Source organism: Chironomus tepperi, unplaced genomic scaffold, assembly GCF_022539635.2.
Source record: "Chironomus tepperi strain 1889 unplaced genomic scaffold, CSIRO-AGI_Ctep_v1 contig_337, whole genome shotgun sequence".
In the NCBI taxonomy this organism is placed as follows: Eukaryota; Metazoa; Arthropoda; class Insecta; order Diptera; family Chironomidae; genus Chironomus; species Chironomus tepperi.
The window spans coordinates 990,151-1,016,832 of NW_027226459.1; the positions used below are offsets into that span (position 1 = coordinate 990,151).

The window sequence follows — 26,682 nt, forward strand, 5'->3', positions numbered from 1 at the left end:
AAATAGAAGTTTTTCATACTATTCTCAGTATTCTTCTTAAAATCTAATCGATAGGAAGTGTTTGACGGGATAATCGGGAAGTACCGAAAATATTTAAAAATCCCAAAAGTATAAAGATATTTAAGCTTAAGTCTAAAAAATGGATGACAATTTGAAGCTAACACCTGCTGAAGAAGGTATGAAAATCAAAATAGTGTCCATTATGTCCATCATATTCGTAAATTGTGTCAATCAGTTGAATATACTTTTAAATACGTGTGCTATATAAGACATATGAGTATCAGTTACATAACATAGATTACGTTGCGTTACATACATACTTAATTAGTTCCTTGACTGGGACGCGGTAGATTTCCACGTATATGGAATGTATAAAGAGAACTTTATCCTTCATATTAAGGACTCTAACGTCCTTTTCAACGTCCGTGACTTACAAATAATTAAAAAACATAAAAATGGGCTATGCTGCTCTAAAAACGTGTCATTCATCCTAAGGTATAGCCAGAAATTTTTAAGTGAGAACCTCTCCTCAAGGTGTATGATTTCAGACATTTTTAAAAGTCATCGAGTACCTCGACCGACACAAATAAAGAATGTTTCGCCGCGGAACATCAAATGAGAGCCGCATCCATCGAGTCATGTATCTAGATCAATTCATGTATTACTTTCCCTCCTTCCTTTCCTCTAGAATCGATGATAACCCATCATAATTTGTGTGTTCCATACACAAAGTCCTTCCAAAATCCCCATCAATAACAATCTCACCTTCAAGTAAGGGAATGAGGAACTGAGAACGATAAGGATTTACGTCATCCATTTAATGGCCATGCGTGACTGCTTTCGAATTATGTCTTATTACCAAAATTGATAACAGATTTGTTTCTTTCTATTATTTTGCAAGGCTTAATATTGTTTTGATTATAAAGTTGTTAACCGTGAAAACTCATCATTCGATTTGATATTACAAACATTGATAATTACAATATACGTAGTCACAATTTGTTCGTCGCGAATAATCAATATGCTTTATAACAAGCATCAAATCTCGAATAATCGTAGTCGTTAGGGTATCGTTTGCTAAAATAATTGCGTATCCATTGGCTTTCTCGTCTTTAATTCTAACAATACATATTTTACAGCCGCCAAAGAGTTCGTCCTTAAACTTGTATTGAAAGGGTATCGACAGTCAGAACTCTGTGATGTCAGCTTTACTGAAGACATATTTCGACTACCTGACTTTTATGATGATGCTAAATTCAAACGGTAATTGTTACTTAATCTATTACGTACGCAATCATTTCTGAATAATTTCCCAATCATCTTATTGCTTCCTTAGCGGACAGAAATATTTCATGGACAATCGTTTCGGAATCATGCAGTCCAATTTTTCTGGATTATTTTCTTTAATTTGTGAACCAACCGGAGCTAATACTTTGGATAAAACTAATCATTCAAGCAATGCTATTACGGCTAGGAAACGATACGCAGATACAATATTTCATATGCTTTCCTGGTACACAGATCCTTTAAAACCAGGATCGAAGTATGTATGCTTTTTCTTTGCTTGACGTTTGTCATTTCTTAGTGATGGTCAGCCTTATTTTTATTAGTAAATTATTTTTAATCTCTTCTATAGGTCATGGGAATCCCTGAAACGTGTAAGAAAAATGCATTTAGCAGCATCAAATGCCTCACTTCAACGCACTGGTCTAGGAATTCCACAAACTTTCATGACATTTACGGTTTTTGGATTTATGGGATATGCACTTGTTAAGCCACACTTATTATATATTAAACATGACTGCCAGGAAGATCGAGAAGCATTTGTGCATATGTGGGCTGTGATAGGAAGTATGTTGGGTATTAAGGATGAAAACAATATGTGTTTACATCCAATTGAAGTTGTGGAACTGTGAGTTATTCATGAATGGAAAGTATTGATGGATAGTAATAATACTTTTATGTTTGCAGGATCTGCCACATAGTAATTCGTTATCATTTCTCAGTATTCCTTCAAATGGAAACTAGAATATTCGAAAAGCTCGGCCGTGCAATCGCAGAAGGACTTAAATGGTACATTCCATTCATAACTTATGAGTCATGTCTGTTTCTAGCAAGAAGACTTGCAGGCATTCCAGGATATCAATATGATGTTGATTTATCAAAGGAGTTCCATTTGAGACAAATTTTCACAAAAGCTGAACTTGAAAGAATCAAAGCTGGATTTCAGAATGAAAAAGGCTTTGAGTATCGCCAAAATCTTATATTTGATTTGAATATGCACTTGATTGACATCAAAAGAATGCCTGAAGGAAGTTATAACAAATTGGATACAAATCAAATTGACATAAATGACAAAAATAGCGCACTTATGGACTTATTGGATCTAAAATATCCTTCGGAACTAGAAATCACAGAAATCAACGACAATAATCTCAAAAATTATTTAAATGGCAGAAAATTTAAGGAACTAAGCAAGACGGATCAAATTTTTGTGAAAATTTCCATTGGCCAGCTCAAATCAATTAACAATGTTATAATGAAGCCATTTGTAGAATTGACCTTATCATTTTTATTGAGTGTGATGAAGTTTATACATATGTAATTAAAGGCTTTATAGTTTGTTATGGCTTTAAGTTCATTTTAAATGTAATTCTAGAAATAAATGAGCAATAAAAAACAATAAAATTGCATTTTTAATTACGCAAAGCTAGGGACTCCACTACTTTCTCTAATTTCTGAGAATAATCCACTATGACCAAATCGTCCGTGCATAGTAAGTAAGTAAGCATACTTTTTATTACCGATGGTATTTAGAATACGTATATGCCATAAATATTTATTTTATTGAAAGAAGCAATTCAGCTCCGACTTTTGACTTTATAAGACGCGATTCGATGATACTTACTGGAACCATGCTCCGACTTGGTGCCTAGGTTGCTACAAAATGCTTTTCATCTGATTCTGCTGCTGGCTGTATCACAAAGCTTGTAGAAATTCTCAGTTTTGACATCTAACTGGCATTCCTTCATGCGATTCGATATAGATAGGATTTATTAATGACGACGTGTACCAATGGATCCAAAAGGATACAATTTCCACAACGTCATACATGCCTTCATCATACATGCTGTCCACCTACCGGAGATGATTAAATGACGCGCGAGTAGTTAATAACAGCGATTAATCGAGCAAAGCTCGTGGACGCCCAAAGAACTCTTGAAAGGAAGCTGTCGATAGAAATAGTAGTGCACTTGGTATCGGAAATTGACAAATAGAAGCCAGCGATAGAAAAAGCTTCAGGCGACTCCTGTGGGAGGTCGTGGATCACAACTGACCTGTACGACCAACGAAGTAAGTAAGCAAGTAACCGAACAAAGTGTTCAAAAACAAATAGCGATTAGTGATGTCTGATCGTTCACAATTAATAAGTGAATGTCCACAATGCTCTGTGTTTGCATAGATTTAAATACAAACAAAATGAGTCAGAATGAACTCGTAAATCTGTCAAATAAATGAAAACAAAACGTGCGTGCACTTTGATTCCATAATCTTGCTGATAAGCATGTTCATTGGGGGTGCAGTTATCACGTTTGTGGCTTAGACGTAGTGTATTTAAGGGTTGGAATTGGGGGTTGGGTTGGTATCAGGGGTCAAAATTTCAAGAAAAATCTGTCAGTCTTTTAGCTTGCTGGAGTCTCGACCTCGGAAAATTTACGAGGACTATTCGAGAACAGCCACTTGACCGCCTTAAATAATTTATGCCGATCGGACTTGTAATTTCTATTATCAACACTTTTCCTTAGAACCAAATGAGTAAGCAGCGCATTAAGTTTACAAAAATTTAAAAATTTATAAAGTGAGTTGCTACGTTGCCAAATTTGCAAAATTCACTATACCCGGCGTAAATTGTTTCATATTGTAAGACAAAACTTGTTTTCACCGCTTTTATCTCTATTTTTTTGGCAGTCATTCTAAATTTTTGATTGTTTCGGTCGCAAGTAAATATTTTTAAGCAAAAAAATTAACAAATTTTACTTAATTAAGCTTTAAACTTTCTAAAAAGTTGATTTATACTGATTATTAAGGAACATAAACATGCTAAGAACTGATTAGATGTGTGTAAGACTAAGATGATCAGTTTAGATGATAACAAAATTAAATTTTGAAAGATTTGCATAAATTGGATCCAATGGAAGCATTCAACTCTCTTAACGAAGCAATTAAGTCACTGTCTCAGCCTAATTACGGACCTAATGCAGTGACTGAAGATAATTTAATTAAAATTGAGTTCAAAATTAATCAAATTGTTGATGACAAACTCGATGCAGCAACATTCAGTCATTATTTTGGAAATGATGAGTCAGTATTGCTCACATTTCAATCAACAGTTGGTGATCGTGTCAATAAAATATTTTGGAGAGTAACAGGAACGAATTCGTTTCATATACTTGACATTTTTGATGACCTTGACGGAACTGTTACCAGAATTTGTCAGATCTTTCTAATTGACAAATTGAGAAAAGGAGAAAATGGTAAGTTTTCCGAGCGACACAATGACGCAAGGCAACTTCAAGTCTAACTTTTAATTCGGCGACGCAGTGGTGCCCTAGCAAAGACGGTGTGCTGTTCGGGTTTCAATTCTTTTCCCGGGCAACACAAATTAAAAAGGCTCCGCCATAAATACACTTATTCCAGTGTGGCTTCTAAACAGATGGCCATCGCCATTTGACGTTACCAAAGGAAGCTTCGTTAAATCCTTTTTCATTTGTGTCGCTCGGGCACAAGATTGTACAAAGTCACAATCAGATTCATAACGTGGGCGTTGTTTCGGATAGTCCGAGTCATCAGTATTGTACCCGAGCAGCACAATGTGTTCATAGGACACCGCTTTGTTGCCGTATTAACTGGGTATAAACGGTTAGACGTGAATTTGTCCTGATAACACAGTGACGTAGAAAAATGCATTTCGCCTGATTGTGCTGCTCGGGTTTTCGCCATTTTTAAAATACTTTCCGATCGGCACACATTGACATCAGCAAACTTCTTCTAATTCCTATTTCTAACAATTCACAGGTATTTTGAAAAGCTCAGCGGGCAAAAAGATTTATGGAGTTCAGGATCTTGGAAATATCGATGGTCACAATCTTCTGATTAAAGCTGTGACTGATAATAATGCTGTTCTTGTCTCAAAGTTACTCAAATATCATTTTGATCTCGATTTCGAATTTGAATACAGTGAAAATAAAAAGTTGAATGCCATTGATAAGGCATGGGAAGCTTATGTCCATTCAACCGATAAAGTCACTAAAAGCATATGCAGTCAAATCATGCTGAATCTCCTTAAAGCAAATTCAAAGTTTCCATATGAATTCAATTACGATATAGCATGTGATGACATAAAAGACTTTATAGATGAATGTGAGGAACTGCGTGACTTTGTTGATGACGGTGACGTGACATCACTAACTGAAAAAATTCAGTCATCGCCAAATATTAGTTATTTCTATGATGATAATAATGAGTCACTGATGTTCTATGCACTTAAAAATAAGAAGCATAAAATCTACAATTTACTAGCTTCATTGGATCTGAATATTGGATGTCATGAAATTTATGGCTTACAAGAAGTTTATGCAACCTTTGAAGCAAGACAACGAAGAGTTTTACGTACCCGGAATCAAGCAACTGCAAAGCAATTTCCAAAAGCTCATCTTTTGATTCTCAAATCTAAATCCAAAATTGGCAACAATGACCGAGACAGTAGGAAGCATTGGAGATGCATCAATGAAGCATACGAGACTATTGACCAAAATGAAGGAGCATCAAAAGTCCTACAAGTAGTTGCTACATGCAAGAGTCTCAGAATATTCTTTGACTTCACACATGACTCAACTTACTACTTTGATCCATATAGTTCCGCTGGTTCTCGAGGCATAACTTACACATCTGGAGTTATCAACATTGGCGCAAGAAGCTTATTGAAGGAAGACAATAAATATGAAGTTTATGGTGTACTTGCTCACGAATTCTGTCATCTAGCGCTCCTTATGTCCTACATGAATAACTTTAATCCATATCCAATGGGTGACAATGAGGATACAGTAAGATTTGTGGATGTAGTTGCAACCGAATGTGAAAAAAATCAGGATTTTGAGAAATTAGTTAAGAATGTCTATGATCTTTACCCTAAAGATGAGCACCATTCTGAATTGATTGTGCTGGTTCCTCAAATGACGATGAATTACCACATTAAGGATCCTAATGCTGAATGCGAAAACTCAAAAATTATTGCAGACCGAATGAAAAAATTTCCGGAACTTTTCAAATACTTTAAAGAAGTTGTTGAGCCACAACTGGAAAAGGCAGTGCCAGTTCTGGTCAATCTGCAGGATGACAATCAAGACGTAAGGTATGCAGACCTAACACAGCCAATGAAAGCAAAACTATTTCATTCTAAAGTCAAATTTCAAGGCATATCCATATCCTTATTTGATATAATTGGAGATGACGACGAAATATTGAAGTTGTTGCCTTCTGATGACATTAAGGACATTTTGTTGGATAGAGAGTTCTATGAATTTGGAGATGTTTGCAGAATGTCAGCAAAATATGGATATATCGAGAGGAACTTCATGAAATCCAGAAATGGAACTGATGCTTTTACCTTTGGGCATGTAAAGAACATTGTGGAAAATTCAAAGATTTTCATATTGACAGGCAAAGCTGGATGTGGCAAGACGACAACATTTGAAAATTTGTCGAAAAAGTTGAAAGTTGGTAATGAGAATTATTGGATATCCTTCATAAGATTGAGGAATTTTCGTGAAATTTTTGATGAATTTTCCAGTTCAAATGTTGATCCGAACTTAGAGGAAGTGATTACATTGCTTTGTAAGGTTATATTTCCACGTGCAAGGAAGAAAAACTTTAATTTTGATGCCGATTTTGGGATTCGAGTCTTCAAGAAGCTGTTTGTCAACAATCAAGTCATTCTATTGTTCGACGGAATCGACGAAATCTGCCCAAAATTCAATGTTTTCATTGCCGCCATTTTGAAATTATTGAAAGAAAAGTCAAAAATTCAACTCTGGATTTCTACACGTCCGCAGCATGCAGAACAGTTTGAGGACAAATTCAGCACAGAATCATACATCCATGAGCCTTACAGTCGTGTTAATCAACGAATGATGATCAATGAAATATTCAGGAAGTCTGATGTAGCAACTGAAAGAAGGAGTTTTGAACTTCTGTACACAAATATTGGACGAATGTTTAAGAAATATGACGACTTTAACAATCCATTGATTATAGTCATCATAACTGAACTTTACATCAGTGGTAAAATTGACTTTGAGATTGATTCCATTAATCTCTATGAAATTTACGAGAAGCTGATCGATGCTCAAGTTGAGAAAGTGGAATCAAAAATAGACAGCAAGGAACGAAGCATTTTTCTAAATTTCAAGCTTCTCTTCCAAGTTTTAGCACTAAGATTCATATTTGATGACACAAACTTGACAAGCTTATCAATCATAAGACGATGGAAGAAGGAAAAGAAAAATTGGACAGCCGAGAAGATCCAGCGCTTTGGATTTGTGATTGTTGATCTTTCCTTTTTAGAAACTGATGACAGGAACTCAATTGACTTTGTCCACAAAACATTTGCAGAGTTTTTCGTTGTTCAATTCATTGTTGAGGTTGTGTTTAATGACGATGAGGATATCCGGAAGGAAGAGATTGAAACAATTTGTCAGCTTGTCGAGTTACTCGAATCAGGAAAGAATGGGTCGTTCCTGCTTAGTTTCTTCAATAAAAAGTCAAATATTAAAGAGAAATGTCTACAACCTAACATTAAGGAACTGATTTCAAAACAAATTGAGAAAAGCATCAACAGCGAACAGTTCGATACCAAAATTTTAGTCTTTTGGTGCCAATTCCTACAAAATGATCCAGCTACGTTAAAGAAATTGTGGAAAGGAACTGGAGATAAGAGCCTATTCAGGAATATATACTTTTATCGGAAGGAAGCTGAGTTTTATGCAATATCAAGCCTTATAAGTTTCCTGTGTGACTGTCTAGGTGAAGATTGGTATGAAGTATTGATGAAAAAGGACATCAAATATGCAGCCAAGGTCATTAACTTTGGTAAATTTGAAAAAAGGATGTACGACAAGCATATCTTCAAGCTGCTCCATTTTATGGACGAAAACTTTACCAAGGATGAACATAAGCTTTTTTGGCGGGATTTCTTTTTCTATTTTCAAGCACTAGACCGAGAAGATATACCTGAAGAAGCACTATCAATGCTGTTTGATGAATTTTATAAACTCTATCCAGACGAAGAAGGAATCCACCTGCATATTATCAAACGATTGTTATGTGAAGAGTTTGGTACGGTCCACATCACAAGTTTCATGAGATGTTTGGAACAGACATTCAATAAAGACTTCAACAAGATCCAAAAAGTGCTATTCAGCAAGACAGTATCAAAAGCATTTATGACGAATTTGACAGACGAGGATAACAATGACTTTACGTTTATATCAAGCTTGTACATCAAATATAAAGCCTCATGGGAAGATGTTCAGAATGTTTTCATCGAGTACGGGAATTTCTTTGAGATTTTTAAGGTTATGCGGGAATCACTGCTAATATTTGTACAACAAATGAGATTCATATTTGAATCCAATAAAGACAAGCTCATCCAGTTCATTAATAACTCTACAATCCCATTTAATGCTGAAGTCTTCATAGAACTTGAAGGTTTTCTAGTCGAGATGTTTAGTAAGGATGAAAGCTTTATTATTCAAGGAATAAGAAGTATTTTGTACAGAGATGATAAGTTTAGTGACTACTTCAGCAATCTTGGTTCGAAAAGTATTGAAAATATACAAGAAATTATTGCCATTTATAGAAAATATCAAGCCAGTCCAGAAGAACTCAAAAATTACTTTAAATCATGGCCAATACTGACTGAAATGTTCTACAAAATGGAACTAGATGATTACAGTGAATTTAAGGAATTCATAGACGACATTTTTGCATCCAATAAGAAGGAAATAATCAACTGTATCCAGTACAGTACGTGGAATCTAAAAATCTTCTTCTTAAATAAAAATTACGACTTCATCAAGAAATTTACAGCTGATTACTTTGATGGAAATGAGGATGATATCAATGAATTCATAAAGACTGTCATTAAATACTCAATGGAGGATACAAAGTACCATAAAAATAATTATTATGAGCATTTCCTTCTTAAATTCTATTCAGAAAATGTTGGTGCACTTGAGAATCTCAAAAACATCCTGACGAAGTACCTGACTAAGCCTGAACTCAAGACGGAATTTCTATCTCAAAATATCTACACCAAATCATTTGGGTACGGTCCAATGAAGCTTCCAGACGAATTTTTAAAATTTATTCATGAAATTTTTGATCAAAATTTAGATGAATTATTAGACAGCACATTCTGTCCAGACGATAACATCAACTTGTCCCTGATTGAAGAATATTTCGATAATTTTGTGAATTTCACGACGAATCTTTTTGGCATGGATGGAAATCATGTAAAAATGTTTGTCAAAAGAATGTTTTTCACAATTGAAAATTTCCAGTACATTTGGCCAATGATTGTCAAGCGGCACAGCATTCAGTTCTTTACTAAAATTCTTAACACCTACAAAGACAGTCAGGAAGAACTACAAAATATTTTCATTTCCTGTCAAGACTTTTTGAATGTTTTTATCAACATGGATATGGATAATTATGCTGGATTTGAGATATTTATCACAGAAACCTTCGAATGTGATAAATCACGTCTGCTTCAATGCATTAATTACAATGAAGGATACTCAATGATTGAAAATGTCGAAAAATTTAAAATGTTTGAAGACTTCCTGTCTAAATTCTTTGGAAGTGACTTAAAGTCTAAAACTGAATGTATTAGACAAATTCTATTTGCTGAATATCCAGCAGAGCATTTTCCACTATTAACACTAGTCAAATCAACGCGGAGAAACGACCATAAGCTACTCATAAATTTCTATAAAACATACAAAACTTCTTGGGAAGAACTGCAAGTTTATTTCGCATCCCAAACCTTTAGTTCCTTAATTTTTAAGCTTATGAAGGAAAAGTATTACAAAATATTTAAAGAATTTATTGTTGAGATTTACGGAACTGACAGAACTTTACTTCGAAAAAGCTACTTAAGCATATCACTAACAGATCAAGTCATAGCAAAGAACGAGATGTACAGTTCAGATATTGACTACATAGAAGATGTCAATGATTACTACGTAGATCTAGCAGTTATGGAGTCTTTTAGACAGGATTTTGAAAATTTTGTTTTTGATACTAATTAATGGAGCTCTACATTGTTCCTACACCAAATCTAGAATATTGTGCGCATTATCCAAAAAAATATTTATTGCGCATAATACTCGAGAAATAAACATACCTTAGAAATTAAGATTCCAAAAATGTTTTATTAATTATTTCATAACTGTTAATAGATAGACACAGTACGTAAAGGAGCCATCAAGCCATTATTTGATCAATTTTTGCGCGATTTAAAGTTCTAGTCATTCAATGATGTACACAAGATTTGATCCAAGTTCAATTTTACTTCCTGCATTGTCTGTGATGAATGTTGTTGACGCTGATGCATCTATAGAGAATGTTCCATCTACTAATTGTTGCTTATCTTTTTTGTAATCGTTAAAGACTGGCATCTTTCTTGGTCCGCTAAGGTGATCATCAAATCTCCAAAGCTTGATTGCCGTAATTAATTTCAAGTCTAGGTTTTTTGCTAATTTCTCTTTAAGACTTTGGACGGTATCACCATCAGACACATTAATTGTTTGAGTAAAAAGTCCTGATCTTGGAATTGGATTTTCAAGAGTGACTTTGACTGATGGCTTAACACTGTAAGTTATAAATGGAGTTCCTGGCTGAACTGTTTCCTTAGTGTTTTCAGATGCTGTTGGATCGTCAGTAAATTTGATATCAATTTGCTCAAGATCAAGTGTAGCCTTCAAATATTCTAAATTCGTTGTGAGAATTTCCTGCTCATCAAAATCAACAGTTACTGCCATTGCTACTTTTCCAAGTGTTGCAACTCGATCTCTAACCATTTGAACGAAAGGCATTGTTTTCTTGTGCTTCTTGAGAATTTCCTTCTTGCCCAATTCCACGGAAATAGTCTTGTTGTCGGGCAGTTCTGAATTGTTTTTCTGTAGAAAAAATATTAAATTTAACGGTTTTTCTGAATTCAAAATTTAATTGTCATGTGAATTTCAAAATTAATCGGTTTTTGAATCAGTTTTAAAAATTCAAATTTTAACGGTCATGTACCTCATAAAGATCTCTCATTGTGTCCAAGACACAGCTCTGCCATGGAGGGAAAGTCTTTGCAATCCAAATGACTCCATTTGTTGGTTTTTGAGCTCCTTTCGCACTCATAGCCTTCTTTTGTGATAGACGGAATGAATGAGCTGATTCCATTAAATATTCAGAGCACCTTAAAGTAATCACAATCATGTACAAAATGTAAATCACATCCAAAAATAATTACTTACTTAATCAACTTTTCATCAACTGGACCAGCAACTGGGAACTTGGCATTAACAATGCTTCCAGATTTTCCAAGCAATTGCCAAATATGTTCAGCAATATGTGGACAAATTGGTGCCATTAATAAAGCTTGACGTTCAATAAAATCAAAGACTAAATCAATGTGCATATTATTGGAACCACAAAGTTCACGGTAGGTGTCTCTCGATTTTTGGAACTCAAACACGCCAGTACGGAGAGCTTCCTTGAATAACATTTTGCTATAATTCTCATCAGTTTGTTGTGTAAGACTATTCATTTCACTAATAAAGACACGATCATAAAAGGCATCTTTAGGTCCAGTTCTGAACAGCAATTTACTTGAAATCATTTCCTTGACCCACTCAATAAATGTAAACAGTCTCAAAATTCCAGCATCAGCAGTTACTTCAACAAAATTAGCATCTTCAACGCTATCACCGGAATCAGCAAGACAAAGTCTAGTTCCATCAGCTGAGAACTTTTGAACAGCTTCATAAAGTGTCAAGAAATTTCCGTCGGATTTTGACATTTTTGCTGAATTAAGCAGCAGATGTCCATTAGCACGAACACCTAATGGCCATTTTGCAGGCTCATTTTGCCAAATTGCAGTATGATTATAAAGCATAAATGTCAAGTGATTATTAATGAGATCCTTTCCACTAACACGAAGATCCATTGGATACCAATAATTAAATTCACGCCTTAGAATGTCCAAATTTTCCTTTTTGATCTTACTACCTGCTGGATATTTAGCATCAGCAAAGAAGATGTAATTCCATACTTCTGGTGTCATCTGATCAGCCTTGATTCCCAATGGACTTGGTTTCTCACCTCTAAAGCTTCCACTTTGAAGGAGATGAACAATTGTGTAATAAGCCATATAAATTGTTGAATCTGACAGTGACTCAATCAGCCATTGTTGATCCCATGGCAATTTTGTTCCTAATCCATAAGTTCTTGAGCATGCATACTCATGAAGCCAGTCAAGGCAATGCTCAAAAGCCTTTTTAGACTCCTCATGGTAAGTTTCGACATTTTTCAATAATCCTTGTGTCTTTTTCAGCCATTCCTCCTCGCCATAATTAATATACCATTGATCGCATAAAGCCACAACACATTCATCTCCAGATCGTGAGATAATTGTCTTTTCTGGCTCATAATAAGTGTCAGCTTCATTTTGATCGACGAGCTTAGTTTTTAAATCTTTTTTGACATCCTGAACTTTCTTGCCTGCAAATTCACCGACCAATAAGATTCCGTCATAAAATCCTTTCAAATAAACTAGTTCCTTAGCTTCAAGGAGCTTGTCACGATCATTTTGTGACTGAACTTTAAGTTGTTCACAAACAGTCACGGCACTAAGATTACCAAGTCCAGGAACTTCAATAATTGGAATTGGATTATAAGGAAGAACCATTTCGTCAGTAATTCCATACTTTTCTCTGAATGGCTGCTTCTTTTGCAAATCAGTCAATGCTGCATAATCGTCAGGTGAGTCTGATGGAACGCATGTAACAACACCAGTTCCTTTATCCTCCTTAATTGTCAACATTGGTAGAGTATAAATGACTTTATGTGCTGTAAGTGGAGCTGACAATGCAAGTCCTAACAATTCTTGTCCGGTTAATTCAGCAACAACTTTAAATTCGCCATTTTTCTCAGTAAATCCTTGATATGACATATTTCTAGCTGCACGTCTTGTACAGATCCAAACTTCCTTATTTCTTGTTGTTTCGAATGCGATGTACTTAATGTCAGGATGTAGCCAACAATTAGTTTGACCGTACATTGTTTCTGGCCTTAAAGTTGCTGCTACCATGAAAATATCAGCTTTGACATTCTTAAGCTTCTCTGGAACTTTATCTTTAGCTACTTTCATTTTAATTAAAGTATATTCTTGTGGTCCAACACCTTCACCACTTGAACGGTCATGATCCATACATGGCTGGCCATCTTTTGGAGAGAAAATTGTATGTCGTTTGCCGTACATGATCTTTCCTCTCTCCTTCAACAGACAGAATTGCCAGCGAACGAATGAGTCATAAAATGGATTAACGTCAGTTGTAATGAATGTACGACGGAAGTCAATGTGAGCACCAATCTTCTTTAAATCTTGAATTGCAAGAGGTGGAAAATAGTCAAGCCAGTGATCAGTATCAGCAAACTTCTTAATTTCCTCGTCTTTGAGTCCAAGACTTTGCATAATTTGCCATTGATATTTAGCACCTGATGATTTTGCAACTGCCTTACTTTTCTTGCCTTTACTTTTATCTTTTGGCACTACATCTCGTTCAACTTCAACAACTACATCTTCATGAGCTGGGAAATTTGGAGGATATCCAAATGTCTCTAATTCACGTTTGAGTTTATCGGCACAAGCTTTAATTGGCATTCCTGTACAATGGAATCCAAGTGGAAATAGAACATTTCGTCCTTTTAGGCGATGATAACGAACTGCAAATTCAGCTTTTGATAATGAGAATGTATGTCCAAGATGAAGACGTCCATTCATGTAAGGATATGGGAAAGTCACGAAAAATTTCTCTTCAAGAGCTTTCCTTGGTTCCTGTGGAGCATCAGAATCGTGAATCTAAAAAATAAAGGAAGGAATTAGATCCAGTAGGGTTAAAAATATTTGATTATGTTTTACCTTCTCACGTTCCCATTTCTCTTGAACTTCTTGTTCAATCTTTCGCAGAAACTCGAGTTTCAAAGTTCCTTTCCTTTCTCCAGCCTAGAATATTATCAAATTGTATAATTAATTGCATCAGAATTTTTTAAGATGAGTTGTCACATTAAATATGCTTAAAACTGAATAAATAGCAACTTACCATTTCTTTATCCGATAAATTTGGCTAATGTCTGATTAAATCACGTATTAATTATATTAATCACTAGTTACTTTAATTAATATTTTAAGTTTTTATAGCGAACAAATTCTCTGTGCCGTGTTTTTACTTTAAAAGCCGCTACTATTTTAAGCCGCAGGTTTAATTTGAATTTTTAGTCGACGTTACGAAATACAAGCTCTTTTTATTCGTTCAATTCTTAATATTATTATCTGATATTTGTACATCATAAACGTTAATTCAATTCACAATGTTACCGACTATTCCTAAATGAATCCACAAAACAATGCTTCAAACTGTCAACGGTCAAAATAATTTAAAATTGCAGTTTCAATTCGCTCTAATTTTTCCATGAATTTTCGTCTAATCCAAAGTCAGTAATGAAAATTATTGTAAACAAAACAGAAAAATTCTAGAAAAATCTCAAATTAACTCATATCTGCTGTAATTAAATAAAATATTCCACCATGTCTTATATGTTAACACATTTACACAATGGATGGCAGGTCGATCAAGCCATATTAAGTGAGGAGGACAGAATAGTCGTAAGTTTTCATAATCGTTTATAAATATAAATATTAATTTTGTTAATTATGCTAAGGTAATACGATTTGGACACGATTGGGATCCAACATGCATGAAAATGGATGAAGTACTATACAGTATTGCCGAGAAAGTGAAAAACTTTGCAGTCATTTATCTTGTGGACACTACAGCAGTTCCAGACTTTAATAAAATGTAAATAATTAAGTTTTTATAAGATATATAGCTTAACTAACTATGAATATTTCACAGGTACGAATTGTACGATCCATGCACAGTCATGTTCTTCTTTAGAAATAAGCACATCATGATAGATTTAGGAACGGGTAACAACAACAAAATAAATTGGGCGCTGGAAGATAAACAAGAAATGATTGATATTGTTGAAACAGTGTATAGAGGAGCGCGAAAAGGTCGTGGTTTAGTTGTGTCTCCGAAGGATTACTCAACAAAATATCGATATTAAACTCAGTTTACTTTTAATTTAATTAATAAAACTTTTTCTCAAGATACAGTTAGACAAATTGCTATTTCTTATTTATTGCATTACAGGAAGTAAGGTATGTGTTAATTTAAATATTCAGTATGAAGAAGAACTCAACCTTCGATTAAAAATCCAGCTTAAAAGTTCCACAGTGTGCATTCACACAAGCTTTCATTTGCATAATGTAGGCAAGGATTAATAATTGAAGTATCATTTCTCTTTTGTTCCTTCACTTCAAGCTTAATCGATATTGTTTGAATTATTTATCAACGATCTCGAGATGAAAACGCAAATATTCATTGTGTACAATAGCCACAGAACAACAGCGAATCTTCATAGCACATGATATACACATAATACAGACAATAGCAGCAACAACAACAACAACAACAACATCAATAAAAGTATGATGAAAAGAAGATAGATATGTAATGATAGTAGAAAAGAAGATTTCATTCCTTAATCTTTTTTCTCAAGTATGAATATTGTCTTTCCAGGTACAAAAAAAAGGGCATTAAAAGAAGTAAGGAGCACAAAAATAATATTCTTTTAATATGTTATAAATGATGAACATGCCATTCCAATAAGCATTAAATTCCAAGTCGCTTGTTGAATTTCCTCCAAAGAGCATGCGTGATTTCTTATCACAGTCACAGCAGGCACTAAAGTTCCATTTTTTTGGGGTAATTTCATAAAATTATAATGATCAAGTAACATCCAGTAATGGTCTCATAACATTTAAAAATTTATATGCAAAGAAGCATCGAATATCATTCGTTGAACTTCAATTACACTAAATATCCATATGCAAAATTAAAGAAAATGATTTCCATTCCTGACTCTCGTCCGATTCTCTCGCACATGAATATTTCCAATGATCTCACGGAATATGAAAAACTTACACACACCATCGTTTTCCATTCGATTCAGTTTCTTTCGAGATTTCATACGGTTCGCATCGTATCTTACGTTGCATATTAAGACTCAATTGATTAAATATATAAGAAGAATAAAGTTTTTCTTTTTTAGTTTTCAAGTTTTTCATTTTCTTATACACAAAAAAAAAGATTTTTTTTCCATTGCTCAAATAAACGAACCGAAAGATGTAAGGTAGCATACCTACTGTAATAATAATTAAAGAGAAAAAAGATTTGTTTTTTGAAGAAGAAAGGAAATCAGTGGTAATTGACAGAGTTGGTGATTGGGGTGGATTGTGAACAGAGTTGGTAGGAAATTGGGAATCCTTAGCGCCTATACTAACTCCATTGGATTCCAGAAGATACCTTTTTGGAGTCCGGATTCCAGTGGAAGTGATGTGTATGGAGTCCTACCAACTCTGGATTGTGACTAAGTGTGAATGGGGTCGTTTACTTATGGCATCTGGAAAGTGAAGATGGTTTGGATAGACGGAGATTTTAGGTCTTCTTTATTAAATTTTCATTAGTTCATCTCTTCTTTTGAATATCCTAAGTGATTAAATGAACAACTTTCGACCTAGGCCTTAACTAATACTTCCAACAGCACATAATAATGATCTAGATGTAGGAGCATCCTAAACAAAATCAAATCTATAAAAAAAACTAGGTGTAATGAATCTCTAGACCAGGAAAGTCAAACTTTGGTTAGCATGACTTTTTTACTTAGTTCCAGTAACCATGTTCTTATGTATAGCTTAGGTTGCGACAAAAGGTTATTTATCAAATTCTGTGGCTGTGTTTCCTAGTTTACACAAATTCTATGTCCGTAATTAGCAATGCAGACATTGATTCACTTACATGAGCATGTTAATAACCATGACTTATTTAGTGAAAATTTGCTGCGTCGTCTCAGAGCTCTTGTATTTGCTGAAGACTTTAGTGTGTCCTAGTGTTTCGCAGAGCTCGAAGCTTGTCTTGAGTAGCACAGTGCTATACTAGCGACTCCTAAACATTTTCAAACAAGACACAACTATCCGACAAATCTAACATTAATTTAATGTGCCTCTATACTTTTCATATACAAAAGTACGTCGCGGAGTATTGTTTTGGAACCACTGATCTAGACGGATTTGTCATGAACATCCAGACATATTCTGCAGTCAAGCTAGCCACAACATAGGCTTAGTCTATGTTCTTTTATCTTTTGATTATAGCTTAATCTTATGTCTGTCTTTATTCACTTGTAAGCTTCCGATTGTGCCTTAATTCAATTACATTCTTAAGCCCACCTCTGACATCCAGACACAAAAGCTTCCATACCTTACGTCTACGTAAGACAGGCAAGATGAAAGGTCATAAAAAGCGAGGTGTAAAATGTAATCTTTTAGAAAATTAGACACGTTATCAATTTATTTTGTGCATCAGCAATAGAGATGCTTTTGATGCCACTCATCTTCGTGTCAAATGTCATCGTGTAGTAGGCAATTAAAAGAGAATATAGAAAGCATCAAAGCTTCTCTCTATACATATATATCCTCATGACATGAATTGAAGAATTTATGTATGTAGATTTGTGTATATGCACACACATATTTTTACTGACGAGCTTTTCACAGTATGGAACGACGAAAAAGTATAAATTGTATACAGGCAGAGAGAAAATGAAATGAAATGAAAGCAAACGGAGTGGAGAGGAACAGAAATTGATGAACAATATAAAAGAATGGAAAGAGAGTGAGTGAGAGAGAGGACTTCATTGTGCAGTGATGAATGAATAATTAATGAATCCAATTTTGGTGAAGTGATGTGTTTTTCATGTGATATTATTTTATGTAACTTCATCTCCATCTTCCTCTTTCCCTCCCTTCATCGTTTCATCAATCTGAATTGAGCAATTTTTCCGTAAACTTTTGGTTTTCCCCCCTTAAAGTCATCCAAAAGGACTGTGGTGGGCAACATTTGTGCCATTCTCAATCTCATCGAAAGTAGGCACATATCAAGGCACTCATCAAGACACACCTTGGTGATCAGTTTCAACCGGAACCGCACAAGGCACATAAGAACTGTATACATTGTACGGTTTCGGTCGAGGTTCATCACCAAAGTCCAGTCCTGTTTATTTTAAGTTGCTGTCTTTGTACTTTGACTTTGGAAATGGTCTGTGGTAAGCCTTACAGTCCTAAGTATGATTGTGTGGCTGCCATTCTTCAGACAAGGTGGTTTGGATAGGGTTTTACTCTATATTTTGATGTACTTATTCCGTCACATAGATTGATCGCAAGCGGTGTATTTATTAATATCAAGAGATACCACAAGAAGGTAAACACTATACATTTGGGAGTCAGCTTCGGAGTCAGAATTTGACTTTCCCAATTCCCTAAAGGAGCATTGGAATACCAGAAGATTATCCACCACTGCATAAGAGGCTTGATTTTGTGTCTTTTCTTTAAATGAGATTCATATTATCAAGTCGAAACATTTTCTAGAAATTATGCAAAAAGTATGAATTTTTCATTTCTATTCCTACTTCCTTTCATGAGCTTTTTTGTAAAAAGTTAAACTCATTGTCGTGCTGTTTAAATGAATAATGATGTATTTTTCAATAAGTGACAAAGAAATTTTGGATATATTTACATTTTTTGATTAATGATTAGCTCTAAATTGTTCTATTTTTATTGGAAAGGCTTAAAAGGTTGAAGGTTTATCCAAATATAGCTTTTGACATTTATCTTTAGAATTCTTAAATTCCAGTTTTTAAGAGCATATTTAGGATGGAATTTAAAGGTTAAAACCCTTTCAATCTATTGATAGCCTCTACTTTGAAGAGTATTGGGTTATGCTCCTGTCAATTTTAGAGCTTAATATTTATGGAAGGTCAAGCATAAGCTTTCAAATCTATTCTTTTTCCATACCTAACCTTAAAAACTCGAAAGCTGATGTTCTAACAATGGACAAATATATGCTAGAATCAGTCATCAACTCGGCATTTATTAACTTATATTCTAAATTTCAATCCCGAATAACACAAAAGAATATGTTTGACTAAGTGTCGAATGTCCCCTAACTTTACCAAAAATTCATATCGTTTCAAGATCTGATTTTATAGCAATTTTAAAATTTTTGAAATTATAAGTCAAAGTATCCTTGATTCAGTTTGTAGTTCAGATTGTATTCAGTTCCAGTAAAGAAAAAACACAATTCCATCTCATATGAGAACTTTAAAAAATTCAAAAAAATAAAGTTCAAAATCATCTTATTTACATGCAGATTTAGGCATATCTTACATTTAAATATTTAAAAACCTCCATTTCTTCATACTTTTCCTGAAGTAAAAAAAAAAATGAAATGTGGAAAATTTCTTTCTTCCCTCGATTCATTTTCTTTTCTCTGCCAGAAAGCAGAGGAACTGAAGTTGTTTCTTACTCACTTCATTTTTAGCTCATTTTTGAAACTTGTTTCAAAAAGAAGGTAGTAGCTTAATAATGCACAATGTTCGGGAGTCAATTACTCCATAACTAAGCATCACAGAGAACTCTGGTTTGCTTCAATAGCTCAGTTCTATCAAGTTATTGACCTAGGGAGCATTTAAAAGTTTCAAATCAACTCATAAACAGAGAATTAACATTTTTCATTTTGGTAAACAAAAATAATGCGTTTTTCAATGTTTTACGTGGCTTTTCAATGTTCATCAATGTTTTCGCGATGTTTTCTGAACAAAAAATTTAACTTGCCGTTAAACCGTTAAAAACATTTGAATTCTAAAAATTCGTTAAATTCATAAATTTGTTGTATGATGACTTAAACCTACTGGATCTTGTTTTTTTGGTCAAGGAAGATACTTACGCTTTACTGGATCTTGCTTTTAAGATCGGGGATGTAACGTGAACCTTACTGGATCTTGTTTTTAAGGCCAGGAAGTGACTTAAACCTCACTGGATCTTGTTTTTTCTGTCGAAAAGTGACCTTGATCCAATCAAATATTGATTGCTTGGCCAAAAATGCGCCAACATCACTCAATATGACACGAGGACTTTTGTAATTTTTTTTCGCTTTCATGTTTAATCCTCTACGAGCAGAATGAAAGAGAAGAAGAGTGAACATTTTTTGTGTGTGGGATGTTTCGAGTGATTTTCACCATTTTCAAATCTCAGATTTTTTTTTCTCTTTATTTAAACATTACGAATCAATTTTTTTCTTGCTTTCCTTTCTTCGAGTGTGTTTAAAGTGCAAAATAAATTAGCCACATCGCAAAAAGAAAAGGCAATGGGAAAAAGAGGATAGAAAATAAAATAATTTTTTTTTTATCTGTAGGTGAAATCAAAGTGTGCCAGTGTTAAAATAATTGAAAAAAAAAAATAAATATAGAGAGAGAATCTGTTGAATAGAAAAACATATAATTTGTGAAATTGGAATTGAAAATTGAATACTGAAAGTGCAATTTAATCTAAGGATCTGTTATAAGCAACCCCGTCTATACTTAATTATTATGTGCTATAAAAATAAAGGAGATAATCGTTTAATTTGTGGATATTAAATTTTATGAATGTATATTTGCTAAAGTGATATTGAATAGGTGAAATAAAAGAAGAAAATGAAAAATTGAAGCAACAGTTTGGAAATTCACATTTTTGTCACATCGACTTTTATACTTCTTTTTTCTTCATCTTCTTTTTTGGCATTTTCGGATGAATCCGAAGGGAGAAAAAAAAACAGAAATTGGTGAGTCTCAAATGGATTTCTATCCTTTCATATTACTATCATTTTCACAAATGTTTTCCATTATCATATACGCAACAAAAAAAAAAAGGCACACCATATAGAATATACTTATCTGCTCGTGCGTTCGCACCTCATTCACATTCTTTCCTACATTTTCATTGATGTATATACATTTCTGCGAATTCAGCCATTGTATCTGTCTAACAGAGAAATTGAATAGGATTATTCGGAGGAGGAACTTCTCGCATGGGAGGAATAATTACATGAAAGTTGCCTGATTACATGACTTTTTCCCACGGATTACATTCAATTTCAAATTGCGATGCTTCACGTTTTCCACACTCCATCCATATTTATACTGTCGAATATTTCATATTTTCATATCAATATTATTATACCTTTTGGAATGATTATGTGATTTTGGTGAACGACGGTGCTTATTACTACGTACATGAGAATTTTCGAGCTAAAAAAATATGAAAATTTTATGAAATTAGCAGATTTTGAAAAGTTTATAGAATTGATGAAAATTATCACTGAATATATGACCGGATTTCCGGGATATTCAGTGCTATAATGGATGAATTATTTGTGTGTTAAAAAAATCAATATCAATTAAATGTGAATTTTTGGGCGAATCTATTTACCTGTTGGCTATTAAATTGATTCATAGCTTTATTATTAATGTTCAAATGATAATTACATTGGTTTATAATGTAAATAATTAATAATGACTTCTTGGTTTAATGAATGTTTACTCTCAAATATCCTGAACAATACTGAAAATTGCAATTAAATGTGGAAATAATTATGAAAGGGGAATCAACTATGAAAAAGAGAAAATGATCGTGAAAGGGGAAACAACTTAATAATTTCAAATATAAAATGACCGTTACCAAATCTCAGCAATAAAATTAACTTCAAACTTTGTGCTATCAAGCATTAAAGTATCAAAATGGCTCATAATGGCCAATCTAACTTTAACATTTTATGTGCTTAAAAGAGTGACAGAGAGAAATATCCGTAAAAAAAGGAGTAGAAGGTATCGGTATAAAAGGTCTACATAAAAGCTTCATCAAGCAAAGGCACCGTTGTTTTAACCTTTTCACAAGTAAACGAGAGGAAATTGATTGCTCTTTTGTACAGCATCCATGTTTTCACACAATCGTTACTCAATGCTGTATTTTTTACTTCTCCTTTCTCAAAAAAAATTTTTTCGTTTATTTATTTAGGTTTCTATCACCTTTCCTGCTTTGTTTGCTCGTTTTTTTGCTTCTCTTTCGACTGAGAAAAAAAAAACTAAATTTAATGATGCGTCGAAAAGGAACCGACGAAATATTTTAAATATTTTCTTCTTCATCAAAACTTCTCATTACTTTTTTTCGTACTACCAAATCACTCACAGATTGAGTGCGCAAAATACTTCACATCTCACTTTTAATCTTGTTAACATTTTTATTTTATAACTGTAAAGAGAAGGAGAGAAATATTCATTACGAATATCTACATACGTGGAGATGATAAAATAAAAAAGTTTTTTTTTATGTGTTTAACTAAATGCTTGCAATATCCTTTTGACCTATAAAATGTACTGTTTTATGTATTTTCATGAAACTTTATGAAAAGCTCTCTCAGTTTTATCCGCCACCATTACGACCTGACATTATATTATGATATTTATCGATTTATGTACTTGTATCGGTAAAGGCACCTAGATATTTATGGCTTTACCTGTAAAATTTATCCTAAAAAATTGTGGATATTTTAACTTTTTGACATGCAGACTAGTTGAATGAGTGGAATAAAATTATAGTTTTGCAAATTAGGTCATGGTCAGGGACATAACAGGATGGATAGTACAAATTAAATTGTGTAAGCAGATGATTCTAAAGCGATGAAGATAAGGACTAACCTAATTTGATCACGGAAATCCTTGAATAACAGTTAGTTCCAAAATTCAGCTGTCTAATATTCGGAATCGACAGTGATAACTTGAATGCAATTTTGTTAGATTGATACAAAAGAGTAGAAGGAGCTCGATGGCGGAATGGTTTAGTACTTAGGTACAAAATTATTACAACATCGAACCTGCGATCATGAGTTCGAGACTCAGCAGGAGTCTTTGATCTTTTCCTATTTGAAATGAAGATTGACTTGGTTTAAAGCAGAACATGATTTGGACCAGAATTTTATATAGAGTCGAGTCAACTCAAGGAGACATTTCCATACAAATTCCCAGTCAAATTCGAGCTCTAGTTTAAAGATTAGTTACTTACTTCCTTGACTAGGGCTCACGTTGGCCCATTTCCGCGCGGAGAGAACGTCTAGAGTTGGCTCTATCCTTTGAGAATTCTGAATGTTAAGTTCGCGGAATGTTAAGGACTATATTATCCCTTTTGTACTCATCCAATCCAAGAATCCTTTAGTTTAAAGTTTAAAGGTTATATTCAAAAAAATCATCCATTTTTGATACTTTCCTTGCCGATACTTCACATTTTTGAAATTTTGACTCGTTAAAAGCATATCAATGCTTTTGACATTAGCCACCACAATGTATTGTGTCATACCAAGATGAGACTTTTAAACTTACTTAAGTATATATCGCACCATCAATGTTATTATATACAAACTCTCTTTCTCTCATACGTACTTTATTTTCGATTTATCTATAAACTTCAATTTCCATGAGCTATAAACTTTTAGATATTTATATAGATCGGTAATTCCATTTTGCATCAGATCGTATCTTTTGCATTTTTTTTTTTTGTGTGTTCACTGTTCAGACAGTGAGGTAGATGAAGATACACACATGAGCATAGGTAGAAAAATAACAAAAAATCAGGGGGAAGATTACTTGGCGCGAAACGTATACGCCAAAAATTTTACGTCCGTGGCGGGAAATTTCACGCCATTTCACGCCGTTTCACGCCACTTTCACGCCATTTCACGCCAGCGTCGTGAAATTTCACACCAATTTTTTTTATTTTTAAAATCGACTTTTCCAATGGTTTTTCATCTTTAAATTGGTTTTTAAGTTGATTTTCACCCTAAGTAAGAGAACCGATCTGATATTCGGTTTTCTTAGGGGTCAGAGATCCAAGTCACTAATGTCGGCGGCTAAATATTTGTATACTTTAGTGATTAAAGCATATTTTTAACTTTTTTGTCCCAACGATTTTGTTATTTTTTATGATAGTTCCTTGGAAATGACTTGAATTTTTCTGGATCTTGCTTTAATGTTGGCAAAGTGTCTTTGACCGCACTGGATCTTGTTTTTAGTTCGTGGAAGTGACTTTGATCTTACTGGATCTCGGTTTTTGTTTGTATAAATGACTTTGGACTTACTGGATCTTGTTTTTAGTCACTTATACGAACTAAAATCAAGATCCAGTAAGGTAAGTCACTTCCACGAAGCAAAATTAAGATCCAGTAAGGTCAAAGTTACTTTCCCTATCAAATAACAAGATCCAGTAAGGTCAAAGTCACTTTCACGAACTAAAATCAAGATCCAGTAAGGCAAAAGTCACTTCCACGAACTAAAATTAAGATCCAGTAAGGTTAAAGTCACTTTCACGAACTAAAATCAAGATCCAGTAAGGTTAAAGTCACTTCCACGAAGTAAAATCAAAATCCAGTAAGGTCAAAGTTACTTTCCCTATCAAATAACAAGATCCAGTAAGGTCAAAGTCACTTTCACGAACTAAAATCAAAATCCAGTAAGGTAAAAGTCACTTCCACGAACTAAAATCAAGATCCAGTTAGGTAAAAGTCACTTTCACGAACTAAAATCAAGATCCAGTAAGGTTAAAGTTAGTTTCCCGATCAAATAACAAGATCCAGTAAGGTTAAAGTCATTTCCAGAATAAACTGTGTCGTGAAATTTCACGCCATTTCACGACATTTCACGCCATCGTCGTGAAATTTCACACTGCTGGCGGGAAATGCAAATAATTTTCACGCCAAGTAATCTTCCCCCTGCAAAAAATATGAAAGGCAAAAAGGGAAGAGACCATAACAAGCATGATTTGATTTGCATTTTGATTTTTTTATTCATCACTCTATGTGGATATACATACTTGTTTTTTTAGTAGGATTTTTTTAAAACAAATTAAATGCAAATTTTTTTTATTGATTACCCAAAAAAAACTTAATTTGAAAATGAATGGGAATTTGAGGAGGGGATTTTTGGTTGTTGACTTGTTATTAACTGGATTTTTCGGGTTGAATATTTGTGAATTGATGAATAATAATAATGCTATTGAATACTGATGGGATTTCCTTTTCTGGATTAAAGGTTGCGTGAAAATTATCAAGTTGCTTTGTTGAATTGAGGGTTTATTTAAATCCCCAAATATGCTTTTGTGTAAGGTTGGTTGGAATAAATTTACGTCTATCAAAAACTTCATTTGTAGATCTGACTGAGAGTTGTAATAATTTGGAATATTGTGAAATTGAATCCCGAATGACGCAAATAAAGAAAGCTCTAATATGGAACACTTAAAGCTTTATGGAAAGCTCTGATATTAGCATCTTATGGAAGCCGTCCCCGTGTGACTGCAAAATGATTTCCATTTCCATTGTAGTTTGCGTTACTTCTTCGTTGTTAGTCCAGTCCTGTTTACCTGCTTTCTTTGTACAAGTTGATTCCATAAATGACCGGTTGTCAGTCTTACCATCACTAGTCTAATTGTAAAGCTGCCGCTCTTCAGCTTTGAAACTACAATTCGGCTTTACCAGTTCCCCTCTACTTCCATTTTGGAACACCTTAGTCCGAAGTCTTAGGAAAGGTTGGTGTAACTCGGTAAACAACCCCAAAAATTAACAAACAAAAATCTCTAGACTTCTGCTTTAACATCAACAACCCATAGCCACAAAAATTCCAAAACGGCAGAAGCAATGCCTACAACAAAAAAAAAAATATTTCAGAAACACACAAAATATAATTTTTTTTTTTTGTTAAACAATTTTGCAAAACTAATTTTCAACAAAAATAAAAATGAGAAGTAATGTTGAGCAGAAAAAAAGAAGAAAAAATATCGCATAAAAGGCCAAAGTTCAAAAAATGTATGAAAAAAAAGTCGATCAATACCTGGAACTATATACAAAGTAACGTAAAAAAACTTTTTCCTATTTTCTGATTTATGTATCTAAATAAATAATTTGAATTATTGTTGGATATAGCTGTGTATAAATCAGTGATTCGCAGACTTTTTTCCACGACATTCAAGTGTCATTGAAATTAAGTTTGATTGTATTTCAAGCGAAGAAGCTTGAGAGATGAGACATAATTAGGATAAAAGTTGTAGAAAAGGAGCTTTAGTGACAATCGTAGTCTATCGGATAATTTGAACTAAATTTCGTCCAAAGTTCGGTGATTCCACCGATGAATTTTTTCACAAAAAATGATATTTCTCTTAATTTACTCACTTTTTCACTACTTTTAATGCCTTATATCATGTATTTACCTATTTACTATCGTTTTATGTCATCTAGTACCTTTAATACACTTTAATTAAGGAAATATTTCCATTTTTATGCCCGTTACTTATACTTTTTTTGGAATTTGTTG

At 33.7% G+C, this 26,682-nt stretch overlaps 5 protein-coding genes across 8 annotated transcripts in view; 4 read left to right on the plus strand and 1 right to left on the minus strand.

The window, feature by feature from the left end:
* The first annotated feature begins 139 nt into the window (after nucleotides 1–139).
* LOC139093760 (uncharacterized) lies at nucleotides 140–2,605 on the plus strand. The gene is made up of 5 exons (XM_070644590.1): nucleotides 140–176; nucleotides 1,140–1,263; nucleotides 1,337–1,543; nucleotides 1,637–1,912; nucleotides 1,972–2,605. The coding sequence occupies exons 1-5, from the start codon at nucleotides 140–142 to the stop codon at nucleotides 2,603–2,605; spliced, it is 1,278 nt and encodes a 425-aa protein (XP_070500691.1).
* Nucleotides 2,606–3,990: 1,385 nt separating this feature from the next.
* Nucleotides 3,991–10,477, plus strand: LOC139093802 (uncharacterized). Of its 2 annotated transcripts, XM_070644641.1 has the most exons (3): nucleotides 3,991–4,535; nucleotides 5,077–9,385; nucleotides 9,454–9,557. In XM_070644641.1, the coding sequence occupies exons 1-3, from the start codon at nucleotides 4,193–4,195 to the stop codon at nucleotides 9,455–9,457; spliced, it is 4,656 nt and encodes a 1,551-aa protein (XP_070500742.1). In that variant the 5' UTR covers nucleotides 3,991–4,192; the 3' UTR covers nucleotides 9,458–9,557. The 2 variants fall into 2 exon arrangements, with proteins under 2 accessions (XP_070500742.1, XP_070500741.1); XM_070644640.1 differs by having other exon boundaries at nucleotides 5,077–10,477.
* On the minus strand, nucleotides 10,474–14,570 carry LeuRS (Leucyl-tRNA synthetase). Its single transcript, XM_070644642.1, has 5 exons — nucleotides 14,433–14,570; nucleotides 14,252–14,335; nucleotides 11,586–14,191; nucleotides 11,362–11,527; nucleotides 10,474–11,240 (listed from the first exon to the last, which is right to left on the minus strand). Exons 1-5 carry the CDS (start codon nucleotides 14,433–14,435, stop codon nucleotides 10,590–10,592), a joined length of 3,510 nt encoding a protein of 1,169 aa, XP_070500743.1. The 5' UTR covers nucleotides 14,436–14,570; the 3' UTR covers nucleotides 10,474–10,589.
* Nucleotides 14,571–14,831: 261 nt separating this feature from the next.
* On the plus strand, nucleotides 14,832–15,517 carry Dim1 (thioredoxin-like protein Dim1). The gene is made up of 3 exons (XM_070644471.1): nucleotides 14,832–14,995; nucleotides 15,052–15,188; nucleotides 15,246–15,517. The coding sequence occupies exons 1-3, from the start codon at nucleotides 14,918–14,920 to the stop codon at nucleotides 15,457–15,459; spliced, it is 429 nt and encodes a 142-aa protein (XP_070500572.1). The 5' UTR covers nucleotides 14,832–14,917; the 3' UTR covers nucleotides 15,460–15,517.
* A 941-nt stretch (nucleotides 15,518–16,458) lies between these two features.
* LOC139093706 (uncharacterized) overlaps nucleotides 16,459–26,682 on the plus strand; it is a 56,500-nt gene continuing 46,276 nt past the window's right edge. The window contains exons 1-2 of one of the 3 annotated variants that reach the window (XM_070644519.1): nucleotides 16,459–16,587; nucleotides 20,706–21,113. The gene's annotated coding sequence lies outside the window, so the exon portion shown is untranslated. The remainder of the gene's footprint in view (nucleotides 16,588–20,705; nucleotides 21,114–26,682) is intronic. The other 2 variants (XM_070644520.1, XM_070644521.1) reach the window with 2 other exon arrangements.